General features: G+C 39.5%; 1 protein-coding gene across 1 annotated transcript in view; it reads right to left on the minus strand.

Moving 5' to 3' along the window:
• Nucleotides 1-9,648: 9,648 nt before the first annotated feature.
• met (MET proto-oncogene, receptor tyrosine kinase) overlaps nucleotides 9,649-14,089 on the minus strand; it is a 65,548-nt gene continuing 61,107 nt past the window's right edge. Inside the window, exon 21 of the mRNA XM_079345796.1 lies at nucleotides 9,649-13,155. Within this exon, the coding sequence (XP_079201922.1) occupies nucleotides 12,864-13,155 (292 nt within the window). The 3' untranslated portion in view covers nucleotides 9,649-12,863. The remainder of the gene's footprint in view (nucleotides 13,156-14,089) is intronic.

Raw genomic sequence — 14,089 nt, forward strand, 5'->3', positions numbered from 1 at the left:
TAATATTGTTTGTTTTATTCTATATTGTTTGTTTATTCTAACCAGAATCTACTGTCGCTATTTTCCTTGTATATGTTGTCATATGTGTGCTCCTGCTGCAAAACAAATTTCTCCTTGTGGGACAATAAAGAATCTGAATCTAAAATAGAAATAAGCAAATTAGTAAAGTATCTGAAGAATAGTAAGCGATAGATAGATAGATAGATAGATAGATAGATAGATAGACAGATAGATAGATGGATCAGTTCAGTTCAGTTCAGTTCAGTTCAAAATAAACATTATACAGAATGGAGAAGTGTCCATTCGTTAAGTGTGAAATAAGTCCAGGGCCAGACAAGTGTATGACTTTTATTTTTCTCAAAAATATCAAACAATATTATAGTTTTTTTTTATAAACATGTTGTAGGAAATATATACTCTGGTATTGCAATATCTGATCAAACTGATGATTTTAAAAGTAGCATAAATAATTCTGCACTAAATTTTTGGGAATGTCCGATCACAGAAATGTCTTCTTCATGTAGATATAGTCCCTTGTGTTTATCTGGGCTTCACCCATGAAAATAAGATGCAATGTATTCAGGAAAGAGAACTGGTGTATCTTTTTTAGTGATCAGAAAGCATGGGGAAGCCCTTTGATTTCTCAGAGCTGCAGCAGCCTTCTGTTTTTCACCACAAGATGGCGAGCTAACACTACGTACTGATGCTGACAGGGATGCACCTTAGTGTCTGCTTCAGGGAGAGATGAGATCAGTTTCACAGTCTAACTCACTCGCTTTCATTCTGCCAGCAAAAAAGAAGATCATGTGACACTTTATTCTCAGAATACAAAACAAAACTACAGAGACTCAGAGAAATTGAGACATTGGACTCTGTCCACTGTCCTAATTCTAGATGGAGGCACAGAAAGCCCAAAAATAATACAAAAAAAGAAATGTAGACACATAGAATTAAAAAATAAAAAAAACCATGAAGAGCATTACATGGGAAAAGGTAGATACGGAAATAAAGTATTTAGTCACTTCAGGTCGCCCTATTTATTTCAGGTCATTCCTGTTTCCAGTGTAACAACTGTGCACTAATTTCTTCAGAGATGTGTACGGCTCATCATTACATTTCAAACTGCACAAACTCAAAGGCAGCGGGACGTTAAAGATGCATTTTGATTTGTATAAAATTCTCTATGAAAATCTCAAATACAAAAAAATGGCCAGTGTTGTAACACAGAAACCTGTGACATGTGATATGAAAGAATACGCCAGAAACAGACTTTAACAATGTTCTGGGAATAAAGCTGAATTTCTAGCATTGATTTTCTTTTACTTTTAGTGCCAAGTAAAAGGACACATAAATCAAAAGGAGATATATGTTTGGCAAATTGATTTTATCATTAAGAGAGAAGAACTAGTATTTATTATGTGATATGCACAGACATTCTCACATAAAGAACTACATCCCAACACATTTTCCACCGAAGATAATCGGCCCCCTTCTTTTTTTAAACAATGGTGGAATTCACAGGTTGATTACAACTTGGTTCTTCCCAAATACCTCGCTCCTCCCTCTCCCTACAAGACTGTAATTTATACCTTCCTTTGAAAAGACTTACTCCTTTTGTGATGCCAACACTGTTGCCCTGTTTGTTTAGGTGGGGTCACGGCAGTGCTCATGTTGCCGTTCTATTAAACTTCTCTATCTGTCTGACCCTCACCTTCTTTTTCATCCACAAGTCATCTAATTCACCACTACTCTTTCATTACAGAGTTTCTGCTACTTATGACAAATCTCCAGTCGTTGCTTTCTCCACCTTATGTGTGGCATCAGGTTGTTTTTATTTAGCTTACCCTTAAAATACGGGTGTTGATAGTCTTATATGTACATTGTTTTGCTTATCATTCTTTGCACTTTCCACAAAGAAAGTCAAACAACCATATTTATCAATCTCTCTGTAGTGAGGCCCTAAAATGAGCACGTCTGAATAATTGTGCTGCATCAAATTTGGGAAGATGAGGCCCACTGATGCCAGAGGATCAAACCAGGGGATTTAAAAAGCCCTGTAATCTATCTACAATTTGAATAGCCTGCAGTACACCGCCATTGTGTCGGCGCTGGAGCGACTCATCATCTCTGGGGACTCAAAAGGAGCATTGAGAACCGTTCTGTGCATCTGAAAAGAGGGCCTCTCTGTGACTCACCCCGAGCCACTGTTTAGTCACCTCAGATACTCATTACACTGTTCCCCAGTTAGACAATAACGACCGAGGAGGCTGAAAAGTTGAGGTATTAAAGATGCGGAATGATGAATCCAGAAAGATAAAAAAAAGAAGTATCATTTTGGACACGCCATGCTGAGTGATTGTTTGCCTCTCTGTTCTGCGGCCATGTGAGTATCAGTGTGAGAAATGTCTTCCTGGCAGGGCATCAAAGTCGAAGGGGGCGACGCTTTGGGGATGAGTGAGACTGTATTTCCACACCTCCTGACACTATCTGCTGTGGTCTGCTCTGTGCCACTTCAATTGCTGCTGTGTTGAAATGTGGGCAGCGGCGATGCAGATGGATGACGGCCTGCATAGATGAGCTCAAGCGGGGTTTATACCTGCAGGAAGGGTTCTCTTGGACACATCAGCATGTGTTTTTTTTGAGCTGGGGAGTGCAAATGACACTTTACTGCTTCGGCATGGACTAAACTTGATTATTCAAAATTTGTGCAGAAATGTACATACCAAAATAATGACTTCAGTGATCCCTTGACTATTCCTGCAGGACAACCAGTGCAATAACAGTCAGAGGTGCTGTGGCAGAGTGCTGCCGTGTGGTACATGTACACCCAGTGGTGTGCGAAAGAAGGGGATTAGTTAATTCTGATGTGCACTTTGTGTGCTGCATTCTCTGGCATCAGTGTGTGCATGTCGTGCGGATGGGAGAGTATGACATTTGTTAGTCTTAGTACAAAACTCCCAGCTCTTTCTGATCCCTGAATAAGATGCCAAAGGGCTGTGACAACATCGAAGCATTATGAGTACAACATGGTACTTAGTGAATAAACCCTCCTGTTCCTAAAGTGCCCTCACAGGGTTCTATTTGTTTCCTTTTGTAAAATGTCTCCAAAACAACTGCAAGCCTTGGTTCAGACAGTTACTGAGCGTTGAGCCAATTCCCCTCTGGGTGAATCCATATTACCCTGCCATTTAAGCCACAGTAAGTAATTAATTGGAAGCATTTTGTTTAGTAATTGAACTTCTGACATATTGACGTTAATCCAATTTTCTGACAAGTATGGTGATATCTTTGGAACAGGCATACAACAAACCTCAGGCATTACAGTCATGTCAGCACACTTTGCCTGTCTGAAATATTTTCTGATGTGTATGCATGTAGTTAGTTGAATTTTAGGAATATTTTTGTCACCTGCCATGTAAGGACTTGGACTTGTACTATATTCTTGCTGAAACTTTGAGACCCACTTGTTCCAGAAAAAAAGTCCCCCCTCCACCTCAGACCACTCTAAACATCCTTCGGGGAATTTGGTTTCCCACTAAGCCACAGATATGGGCTTTCAACGCCAGTCTGACTGTGATCACACTCCCCTGGAATTTCTCGGTACACCAGCACTCCCAGTCCTGATTACCGGTCCATTCAAACTGATTATGTTTCCGTCTGAGTGATTGTGGAGATATTCTGATGAGGACGCTTAAACCAGGAGTGGTCAGTTTATGGGACATTTCAGGATTCAAGTTTACATTTCTTGATAGTTGTTTCAGAAATGTTAAAGCCAAGATAAAATGACTATTTCATTTCCTGTTATGTGTCTATAAGGTTTATCTGTTATATTAGAAAACATGATGCTGAGATGCACATAGTCGGAAGTTGTAAAATATTTCGAATAACTAAACTTTTCCAGCTCATGTCAAGGCCAGTCAGTCTTCTTCTTTTTTTTTTTTTTTTTTTTTTGACCTTGGAGAAGATCAGATGCTGGAATGAGCATCCAGCAAGCCTTTAGGTTTGATTTGAAGATGTGCTCACATAAAATACCCGGAACATGTATTCAATCACAGATTTAGGTCCCACTCATTCACACACACACACACACACACACACACACACACACACACACACACACACACACACACACACACACACTGCAGCTGAAGGTTAAAAAATGTTCACGGTTGAGTTGTTGAAAGTTGAAAAAAGTCTGTCTGTGATAAATTGTATCCAGCAAGGCAAAAGGAAGCGAGCATGCCAAAGTGAGACATTCATCAAGTTCACATTGTGGTGGTTAATCCTGAGGGAAAATACAGAAATCACGTTAGGTTTTGAAAGATTTGCCAACTCAAGCCTTTGTTTTGTTATTTCTAAATCAGCTTGATCTTTAATAATTTAGAAATATTGATGATAATTCAATATTTTTAGACAGTAAATAAAAACCTTTTGTGTCTTCTTAACACAAAATGCAACCACAAGAAGACAGTTAATATGATAGACAACCAAAGACTGTAGCAATGTAGGAAACAGACTCAACATTAAGACGTCACAGACTTCTATTTTGAAGCCTTGAGATTTGCATTTTGGCTATCAAAGGATTGTTCTTTGAAGCCGTAACAAACCATATTTGGAAAAGGGATGGAATAAGTATTGCTCTATGGATGTTTCTATAGCGACTCATGTCCATGTTAAATGCAAAAATAAAAGGGATTTCCTGGCTTATGGTAATGTTAGCTAACAAACTAATGTTAGGAATTGGCTGAATGCTAACATACAGTATGTCAATTTCTAGGTAACAGTAATGTTAGCTTGCAAACATAAACTCTATGCTAGCATGGAATTGGTTGACAGCTAAAAAAGTAAATTTCCAGCTTTAAGTTATTTCAGCTAGCAGTCAGTAATGTTAATAGTAGTTGGTTAAATGCTAAAACTGTTATAACGTACAACCTACAGTAACTGTTATGAAAAAAAATATTGAGTATGTTTTTTACAGATCGCTAGATAAAAGTTAAAAAACTGGAGATTTTAATATTCCCTGAGGTTACAATATACTAACCTGTAATTATAGCAGTAGCTACAAAATCAGCATTTGATGCCCGCAGTGAACAAAGCGACTGAGACCGCCTGTGTGTAAAAAGCAGGGTTGCACCATACCTGTCATCCCGTTGATCCAATTTGATAATTGATAGTATTTGATTTCGTCTTTATAGTTTGCCACAGATTTGCCGGAGGAATCATAACAGGGGAAAATACATAATAATTTGGTAAAAGCTGACAGCAGTCACAGTGAGCGGAGTGCATCCACTGGCTTCATTCCAGTATAAACTTGCTCATAATGGGTGTGATGACTCATAACTAAGTCTCTATTACATATTTCCATTGCTCAAGGCTCCACTTTTTTGTCTTCTTAACAACAAAACTTGTGTGTCTGTGCTGTGCTGGAATTAAAGTTGCAGCCAAATCGCAACCAGGCCACAAAGTACAAGGTTAGAGCAGCATGGTTTGAACCTCAAGAAAAGTTAACTAGTTATAATTAACTGATATGTTTGTGAGATTGACAGTGATTAATGGGTGTTGAGAAAAAAGGAAAGACCTGTTTTCTTCTGTGGCATCTGTCATGGACAGGTCTGATGATAAATTCAAAACTAGTCTTCGTCTCACATTGAAAATAAAGTCCTGCCATGTAACTACCCTCAAAGACCTGAACCATTTGCAGTGTGTTTTGTGTTGTATGTTTTAAACTTTTGTATTGTGCTCCCATTTGTTTTCTCTCTTTCATGTGGTTTCCATTAATCTTTACATTATATATACTGCTGGATTACATGTCGATGTAGGAACATTGCAGACCCAATAGGGGGGGCCAACAATCAACAATCTGCTGTGGTATAAATGTTACAGACAGATTGTTGAAGCAGAGTATTTGTGTTTGCATGTGTGTTGTGTGTGTTCCCTGGGAGGGCTGGCATACTTTTACCACTCAGTACCATCTACCACCCATCTTTCTTTTGGGCCGAAACTCGTTAACAGTTTAATGAGAGTGGGTTGACTCAGCAGGTCAGAATGGCTCTTGCTGGCTTCAGCTGCTTTATCAGATGATGAGGGTGTGTGTCTGATTTTGTGTGTGTGTGTGCTCTAAATAATGCATTTTTGTCTATCGCAGAAAATGAAGTTCATAATTAGCTAACATCTGATGTGAATTAAAAGAAGTGACAACTTTTCGTTACGGCTAAATAGATCCTGGATATACTGCTTTTTGTGTTTAAGGTCATGCGGGGGAGCTGGAGAATCTCCCAGCTCTCATTGGGCAAGAGTCGGGTGAACCCTGGCCAGTCAATTGCAGGGATGACTAATAGCAGGAAAAAACAGAACTTTAGAGTCACTGGTTAACTTAGCGAGCATGTCTTTGGAAGAAAGCCAGAGTAGCTGCAGAGAATATACGTATACATCAGGAGAACATGTAAGCTACCACAAATGTCCCTGTGAGGTAGAAGTGTGAACTGCTGCCCCACCGTGCTGCCCATCTCTGAAATCACACGTTCATAAAGCATTTCAAACCAGTCCTGAAACCAGTCCACTGTCTCCATTCCCTGTTGTACTCAGTATGTGGTTGTAGAAGAGAAAAAATGAGATTAGGTATAAAACTAAGAAGCCCTGTGATCAACTTGAACTATCAAAATATGCATTGTTATTGTCATTTGATTGATTTCAAAAGTAAAGAAATGTCTGATTTAATGCACAGCTCAGTCATTGTTTTCAAAAACCAGAAATGTCACTTGCTGTCTTTAAAACCTACAGGGGATTCAAAAGCAAATGTTTAGGTGGGCGGTGACTTTAACATGCAAAAAGTGCTGCTAAATTGCCAGTAAGTAATGTGAGAGTATATGAAGTGAGTGTGTTTTTGTTCAGCAGTCTCTCTGACATGCATACCATCCTGCTGATTCACTGATGACTCCTGTACAAAAACCCGCATCCCGCTTAAACTTTTTCCCTGTGATCCCTTAAAGTGCCTCACCTGGAACTTCTCGTTGAACGTGCGTGTGGTCGTTTTCTGAGGGCTGATCCCTTACAACAGGAGGCATGCACACAAACACTAAATTGACAAAGGTAGAAAACAAGAGGGGGGAAGATTCAAAGGCTGCTGCTCTTGACTTTAGAGGGGATTAGGAGCAGGAAGTGGAGATGCTGAATTTAGAGTGTTTGTGTGTGTTAGCAGGTAATGATTTGCAGATTACATTGACTTTTTTTTCATAGGTTTTGGTGTAGACCTGTATCATACAGTACAAGTGTCATCACATGATATTGATTTTGCACGATATTAACTTGGAATTAATGTTGCCTTTTTAACTTTTCATATACTCTCTTGTGTCTTTTGTGACTTTGTTTAGTAATGCAAAATGTCTTCTGTTGCATACATTCACAAAGCTAATGACAAAACACAAGTGTAATCTTTGCATTGGCTCCTTTTGGAGTAGAAATGAGGGGAAAACGAATTGGAGTGAAAACCTGCACTTTTTTAAACAGCTTTAATGTTTGTATGCATGAACACAATTTCAGGAAAAGTTTTAAAACTATCACTCTGAATGAATGTTTTGGTCATTAGGGAAACACCATCTGTAACATGCCATTAGTTATTTCTTACATTACATTGCTGTTTTTTGTCTTCCTATAGTGTCATGGGATTTTTAGAGCATGTTTAAAACAGCTGCAACATTTCCATGTAAAAACAAAACTGAAGTTATCAAAGTTTCTCCAATCGGTGACACAGTTAAATAATGTAAACCTTCTTCTTTCACTTGCATTCCAAGAGCTTTACAGTGTCAAAACAACATCTTAAAGCCCTGATCAGAGCAACGCAGTGGCAGTGCAGGCGGGCTGAGAGAAGGATCGAGAGGGAAAGGGGATGAAAGACAAGAAGAGCCCGGTGTGGCAAGAGAGATGGATGCTCAGAGTGAGACGTAGGGACAGACACGCCTTATGCTCGTGTTAGCCGAGGCTTAACGTGGATTTCGCGGAGATAATTTAAGCCTCTGGACAAAGATGCTGCAGCGAAGAGGAAGACAATTATGTCTGATCGGCTGAGTTGTCCTGAAAGCCTGGAAAATTCCACCATAGCATTTTGTCCTAATGTCGGTGTATCTCGGCAACTGACTCAGCTACAGTCCCTCCAAATCGAAGACAACTTTAACCTTTGTTTGTGGCTTTTTGAAATAGTCTCAAAGCAATACAACTTCTATCAGATTAAAGATATGAAGGATTTAAAACAGTAAAAATTAAAAAAAAAAAAAAAAAAAAAGGATAGTTGAGGAAAGTTAAAGGTCACATATTCTGCAAAATACACTTTACCATGTTTTTGAAACACCTATATTTGTCCCTTTAGGCTGTCTACAAACCCCCACAATTATGAAAAAGTCTATCCACCCCGTCTATTAGCTGCTCTACTTTTCCGAAAAGCTCAAATGAGCTGTTTTGAGAGATCCCCTTTGTCACATCACAAAGGGCAGTAATTCCCCCAGGTGGATGACACTCCCACAGCTAGATGTTTGTTCTATGGGCAATCAGGCATGGTGCAAGAATGGGAGTGGTCAGGCAGAAGTCACTTTTTTGCTTGTGTCAGAATCTATAACGTTATCATGCTTTCTTTTTCTCATTATTTTTTATTTTTAACTTCCAGATGAATAATTCCTCTTTATTTTCCTTCCGTGATTTTGACAAATTTAGGCTTGCACAGCAATTAGAGTGATTGCTGTCATGTGGGGCCCTCTTGGGAGGCATCCTTCTGTTATGGCAACATTTTGCAAATTTTGAGCGACTGCTGTGGTGTGAAGTTTGTCAGCCCCCAGTGGGCGACTTTACCGGCCTGAAGCCTGAAGCAGCTGCCTGCATTGCTTGTTGTCAAGCAGCAGCTCTGTTAGCGCCATCGTTTGGTGGCGTCACAGAGACGTAAGGTTCTTCTCAACTAATAGACTCTAACGTCCAAACTAACCAAAATATTGGTTCAGAAACACAGGCATTTGAAACAAAGTCACCAAACATTTCAGAGGGATGTCATCTATCACACTGAACCACCAGTGAGACTCTCCTCATCCTCCAAGTTATCCCACATTTCTAAACAATGAACCATGGCAACCAAGACGCCATGTTACAACAGATTCCTCTGGCTTTGATAACTGTTGTAAATACTTGTCTTAATTATTAAAAAAAATAACAGGACTCACAGTACGTTACATATTTTTTAATGTAAACATAATACAATTCTACATGTTAAACATTCAAATGCTTGAAGTGCGTAAACTGTTTTATAAGTTAGAAATATAATTTAAACTTGGCTCCGTTTAAATGCATGCATAGCTGATGAAGCCAGTGTTGGAACAAAGCACTACATTATAACTACATGATATATTATAGCCTTTGAGTTTGACATCAGCTCCACATGGAAATGCAGGATTCTTCTCGTTGTTCAACAAGACAGTGATGCATGGAGAAGATGTTTTACATCAAAGGCGAGTAAGACCCATGTAGGTAGTATTTTTAAAAACAGGGACTTGTAATTACTGTTCTGTAAAGCCGTGCTTCTGCATTTCTCCCCTCAGGGGGGAAATTTATCCAAAAAGAAAGATAAATGTTTGTCTCGTAAAACAGAGGGATGTAGTCAAAGACCCGGTGTACTCTGGTAGTATAGCTTTATTACACTGACAAAGTCAATTTGACATTACATAGGAACATGTACCTTCAGGATTTTTTTTTCATGGACAACAAAATCATACATATACACACAGAACAGACAGTGTTAAGCACATACATCGTGGTGTAGGATCACAGCAGTCTCTGAGCATCATGTGGGGAGTGAGGTGAACATCCCACAGCACTGATCACAAGCTGAATGAGCAACCACAAATATGTTGAACAGACTGATTTTTTTTTCGCATGCTACAAATCCCACACAGACCCTATGATCCCTTCTCCTTATTTACAAAATGGCAGTGGTTCAAGGATTGATTAGGTGGCTTTGTTCATGGCACTAGTCACTCACCGCTGGTCCTTCGATCGGACCAGATTTCAAAGAAGAGGCTTATCATCGATACAAAAATATAGTACAGCAATTTTCTTGTCACAGCAAACATTCATACCTGTCCGTCAATGGCCCAGTCACATCAGCAGCCATTCAGATACAATAAAAAAAAAAAAAGAACAAAAACCTTAAACAGCTACAAGCAAAGATAAAAGGGAAACTGACCAGATCAGCAGTTTGCAAGTTTCAGCCCATTAGTGACATGGTGCATCCGAGCGAAACATATAAACACTTTAAGAAAGTCTGACGTATTAATCTACTGTTTGAAGCCTCTACTGGTTTCTAATCTTTTCTTTACGACATTAAAATCAGACTCTTGCTGAAGTTAGAGCGGTCATTTCACATAGAGACATGCTGTGCAGAAAGCAGATGTTGCTATTGTTTTTTGAACCATATATATATATATATAACCCCCATTCATAATATTAGCAAAGTATTCTACTGACAACTCAACATTTTTTGACTCTATGTGAAAAAAAATAAACGTACAATACAGTACAGATCATATACCAAGATTAATTCAATCATGAATGTTAAATAGATGATGCAGGAAAAGTCATTCAGGAAAAGTCACAATGACTGTACGTGATGAGTTCAGTTGAAATGTTACGTCAAGGGCCCGACTGATTTTTTGGGGCCGATACGGATATCTTTCTTAGATCCATCCTGGGTCTGTTTAGTTGATAGATATACACATTTATGATGTTGATGTCTTAGATGCAGTCATCACACACGTGGAAAAAATGGTCACTCAAATAGAAAGTCACCGTGCATGTACGAGAGTCACCGCTCGACACTGTGCAGAGTGTTAATGCTTGATGTAATCCACACAGCGCCCTCTACTCGTAAAAGAGAAATGCTAGTGTATTATACAATGACGCTCAAATAAAATGCTATTCGACTGGTAAATAGATCTAATAATATCAGTGCATATCTGCGATAAAATCAACCGATACGATCGTCATCTGATGTGGAAATAATATCGGCCGATTAATCGGTTGGGCTCCACTTCATACTTTAACTGATGTTTGATCTCATGATATGTGAAGTTACCTGGATTCTGACATACATACAATCTATGTAACTATCTTAATGTTTATAAATCTCTTTTTGCACCTTTCTGCTTCTGTGATGAAAATAACAGAGTTTTAACTAAAAGAAAAAATCAGCTTTCATTGACTCACAGAAAATGAAAAGGTCCAAAATAAACTTTATGTGTCGATAAATCTATTAATTAACTGTAAATTACAAATTAGTGGTCCATCTTTGCCTAAAAGTACCTAACCTAACCCCTTTTCAATATCGATAATGTAGAACAGATTTTTGACAATTAATCACTCACTGAGAAATGTGATTGTAAAGAAAAACAAAAGAAACACTGATGAAAAGAAAAAAGACTTCAACTGCAAAGTAAGGTTTTAAAAAGTGATAAAATATCAGTTTAAATTTGTTTGGGATAAAAGGCTAACATTTGCCAACACTCTGGTTTTGTCTTTGAGAAATTCAATAGCTCTCCATGTGAAGTGTCAACCAGTCACCAGAAAGATAGAGGGAAATCCAACCACCACTGATCCTCATTACAACACGCTCTTCTATTTAAACCCAGACGAACACAGGAACTCTGAGGTCAAAGTTTAAACCAGTTGCCAATGAAATCTTGATGGGACAACAACCTCTTCTTAATCAATACTGATTAACAATGATCTTAATTTCATTATCAAAAGGTTCAAGATAAACTTTAAGTTCTTTGGTTTAATAAGCCAAAACCTTTCTGGCTGCTCACTAATATAGAGATGCTCTGTGTCATATCAATCTAAAGGAAACAAAACAAGAGACGGAGCTGAGACACACTGACAGAAGAACCTCCAGGACATGTCTCTCATTTGTCCTCTTGTCTTTGACGAACCCTCGAAATGTACAAGCGTGTGCATTGTCAGAGTGGGACACTTATGAAATGTGTTTAAAAAAAAAAAAAAAAAAAAAAAAAATGGCGCTAGTCATACTTTACACTTTGGGGATTTCACACAGGTGAGTCATGAAAAGGCAATTAGACTTTTTTTTTTTATCCAAGCCATTATACGCTCATTTATCCTACATCTAAAGCATCCAGTGAACTGCACACAGGCAACAGTTTCTTTTCCACATCCCACCTTCCACCTACACCTTTACTAATGTCCAAAGAGACTCACCTGAGGCGCTACAGTCTATGAAAAAGGCTTCTTTCATCTCTCTGAGTGCAGGTGCAGGGCATGCGAGGGAGGAGGCGTATAGTTTTGTTTTTGGCGTGTGGAGGTGGGACATTTTCTACATGGCCATTTGTCAAACATTCACATTACAGACGGATCCCTGTCACATCCGGGTATCGAAGCACATGCCACCCGGAGGAGAGCAGACACCTGAATTCTCCCTGTGTGGGTACAGCAGCCAGTGAGATGGTTTTGGATTTATTGTGTTGTGCTTCTGTGACAGGGGCTTTGTCCGCCGGGGGGGGGCTTCGAGGAGGAGTTCCTGTGCCTGTTGATTGTTCTGTAGAGGAACAGGAAGGCTGACGTCATGTCCTTGGGGTCGATGAAAGGTCAGAAAGGTGGTCCACAAAAGTCATTGAAGTCGCTCCAATAGTTCAGGGAGGACCTTGTCGGTCTAAGGTCGATGATCTATGTACATTGACTGATCAGTCAAAGCTGCAAAAACTGTTTTTTTTGTCCTCAGCATCCAGTGTCCAGTGTTTGGCAAGTACATACAGTAGTTCTTCATCACCTCACTACTTTCTCCCATTATTCCTTTTCTCTAAATCCGTCTTTGTCCTCCTTCAGGTGCAGCACTCTCGCTGCACACGGCAAAACAAGGAGGCCTTTGTCGGCAGGGACGTGGAGATGGAAGTATCGGACGAGGGGAACGGAGAGATGGAATCGGGGTCGTTAGTGGAGGAGGAGAGCGGGGCGTAAGGGCTCATCTTGTCGATGTTGACGTAGGTGGTGTTGAGCAGGATGTAGTGCTCCCCGCTGAAGCTGGAGAAGATGGCGGAGATACGGGACACCAGCTCGGAGAAGGAGGGCCGACGCTCTGGCTTCGGGTGCCAGCACTCGATCATCACCGTGTAGCTGGAGGAAGGGGAGGAGGAGAGTGAAAGGAGATGCTTAAAAACACACACTCCAACACTGTTATCCTAGAAATAAGTCATATATGCACTTAAGTTATAAAGTGCTGTAGAGATAGGAGAGTGGAGACAGCGCTCCGGTCATTTCCTTCAGCTTTTTTGACTTACTCACATTTGGACAAAGGCATATCTGGAACTGGATTTTACTTCTCAGCAACATACTCGCAAACAGAATTACAAATTTAAAATGATTCTGATTCCTGAAAATGTAACCTATGGTTTCTATTAGGATAAAAATGCCAAACAACAACTGTTTGCGTTTGTTTGTTCATTTTATTGCATTTATTTTAAAAGAGGAATGTGGGACTTTCTGATCCAGAAGATGTCGCCCACTATCACACCTTTAAGCCCATTTCAGCTCATATTAGGATCTCAGCGCAGGAGCTGCAGATGCCTTTGTCCTCCACTGATGTATGGGAGTATGTTGTTCTTCTTTTTTCTAGTACCTGACTTAAACAGCTTTTATACTCAAGGGAAGGCGCCGGACGTCCCTCCGACACCAACACAGCTGGCGCGACTCACGCTTGTCACTCATTTACATAGGATATACAGTATATTTCATTTCTTCTGCATTAAATGTCTCCCTTTAAAATGATCATCTGACTCTGATGAGACAACAGACATCATTAGCAATATGAAGAAAATGATGAATAACTGTACTTCATGAAGTTGGACTCCTCATGAACATTGTTTTTTTTTTTTTCCCCCACAGCTTTGATTTGAAGTGTATATATTTTCTATTTTTACTTGTGATGCTCTGACTCCTCTCGACTCCTGCAACAGCACGATATTCAGCCTTTCCTCTCATTCAAGTTTTTTTTTCCCCAGTGTAAAAATGAATCATCTACCAGGAACAATTGAACCTTGTAGATCGAGTA

This window comes from Symphodus melops (genome assembly GCF_947650265.1).
Source record: "Symphodus melops genome assembly, chromosome: 6".
Taxonomy (NCBI): domain Eukaryota; kingdom Metazoa; phylum Chordata; class Actinopteri; order Labriformes; family Labridae; genus Symphodus; species Symphodus melops.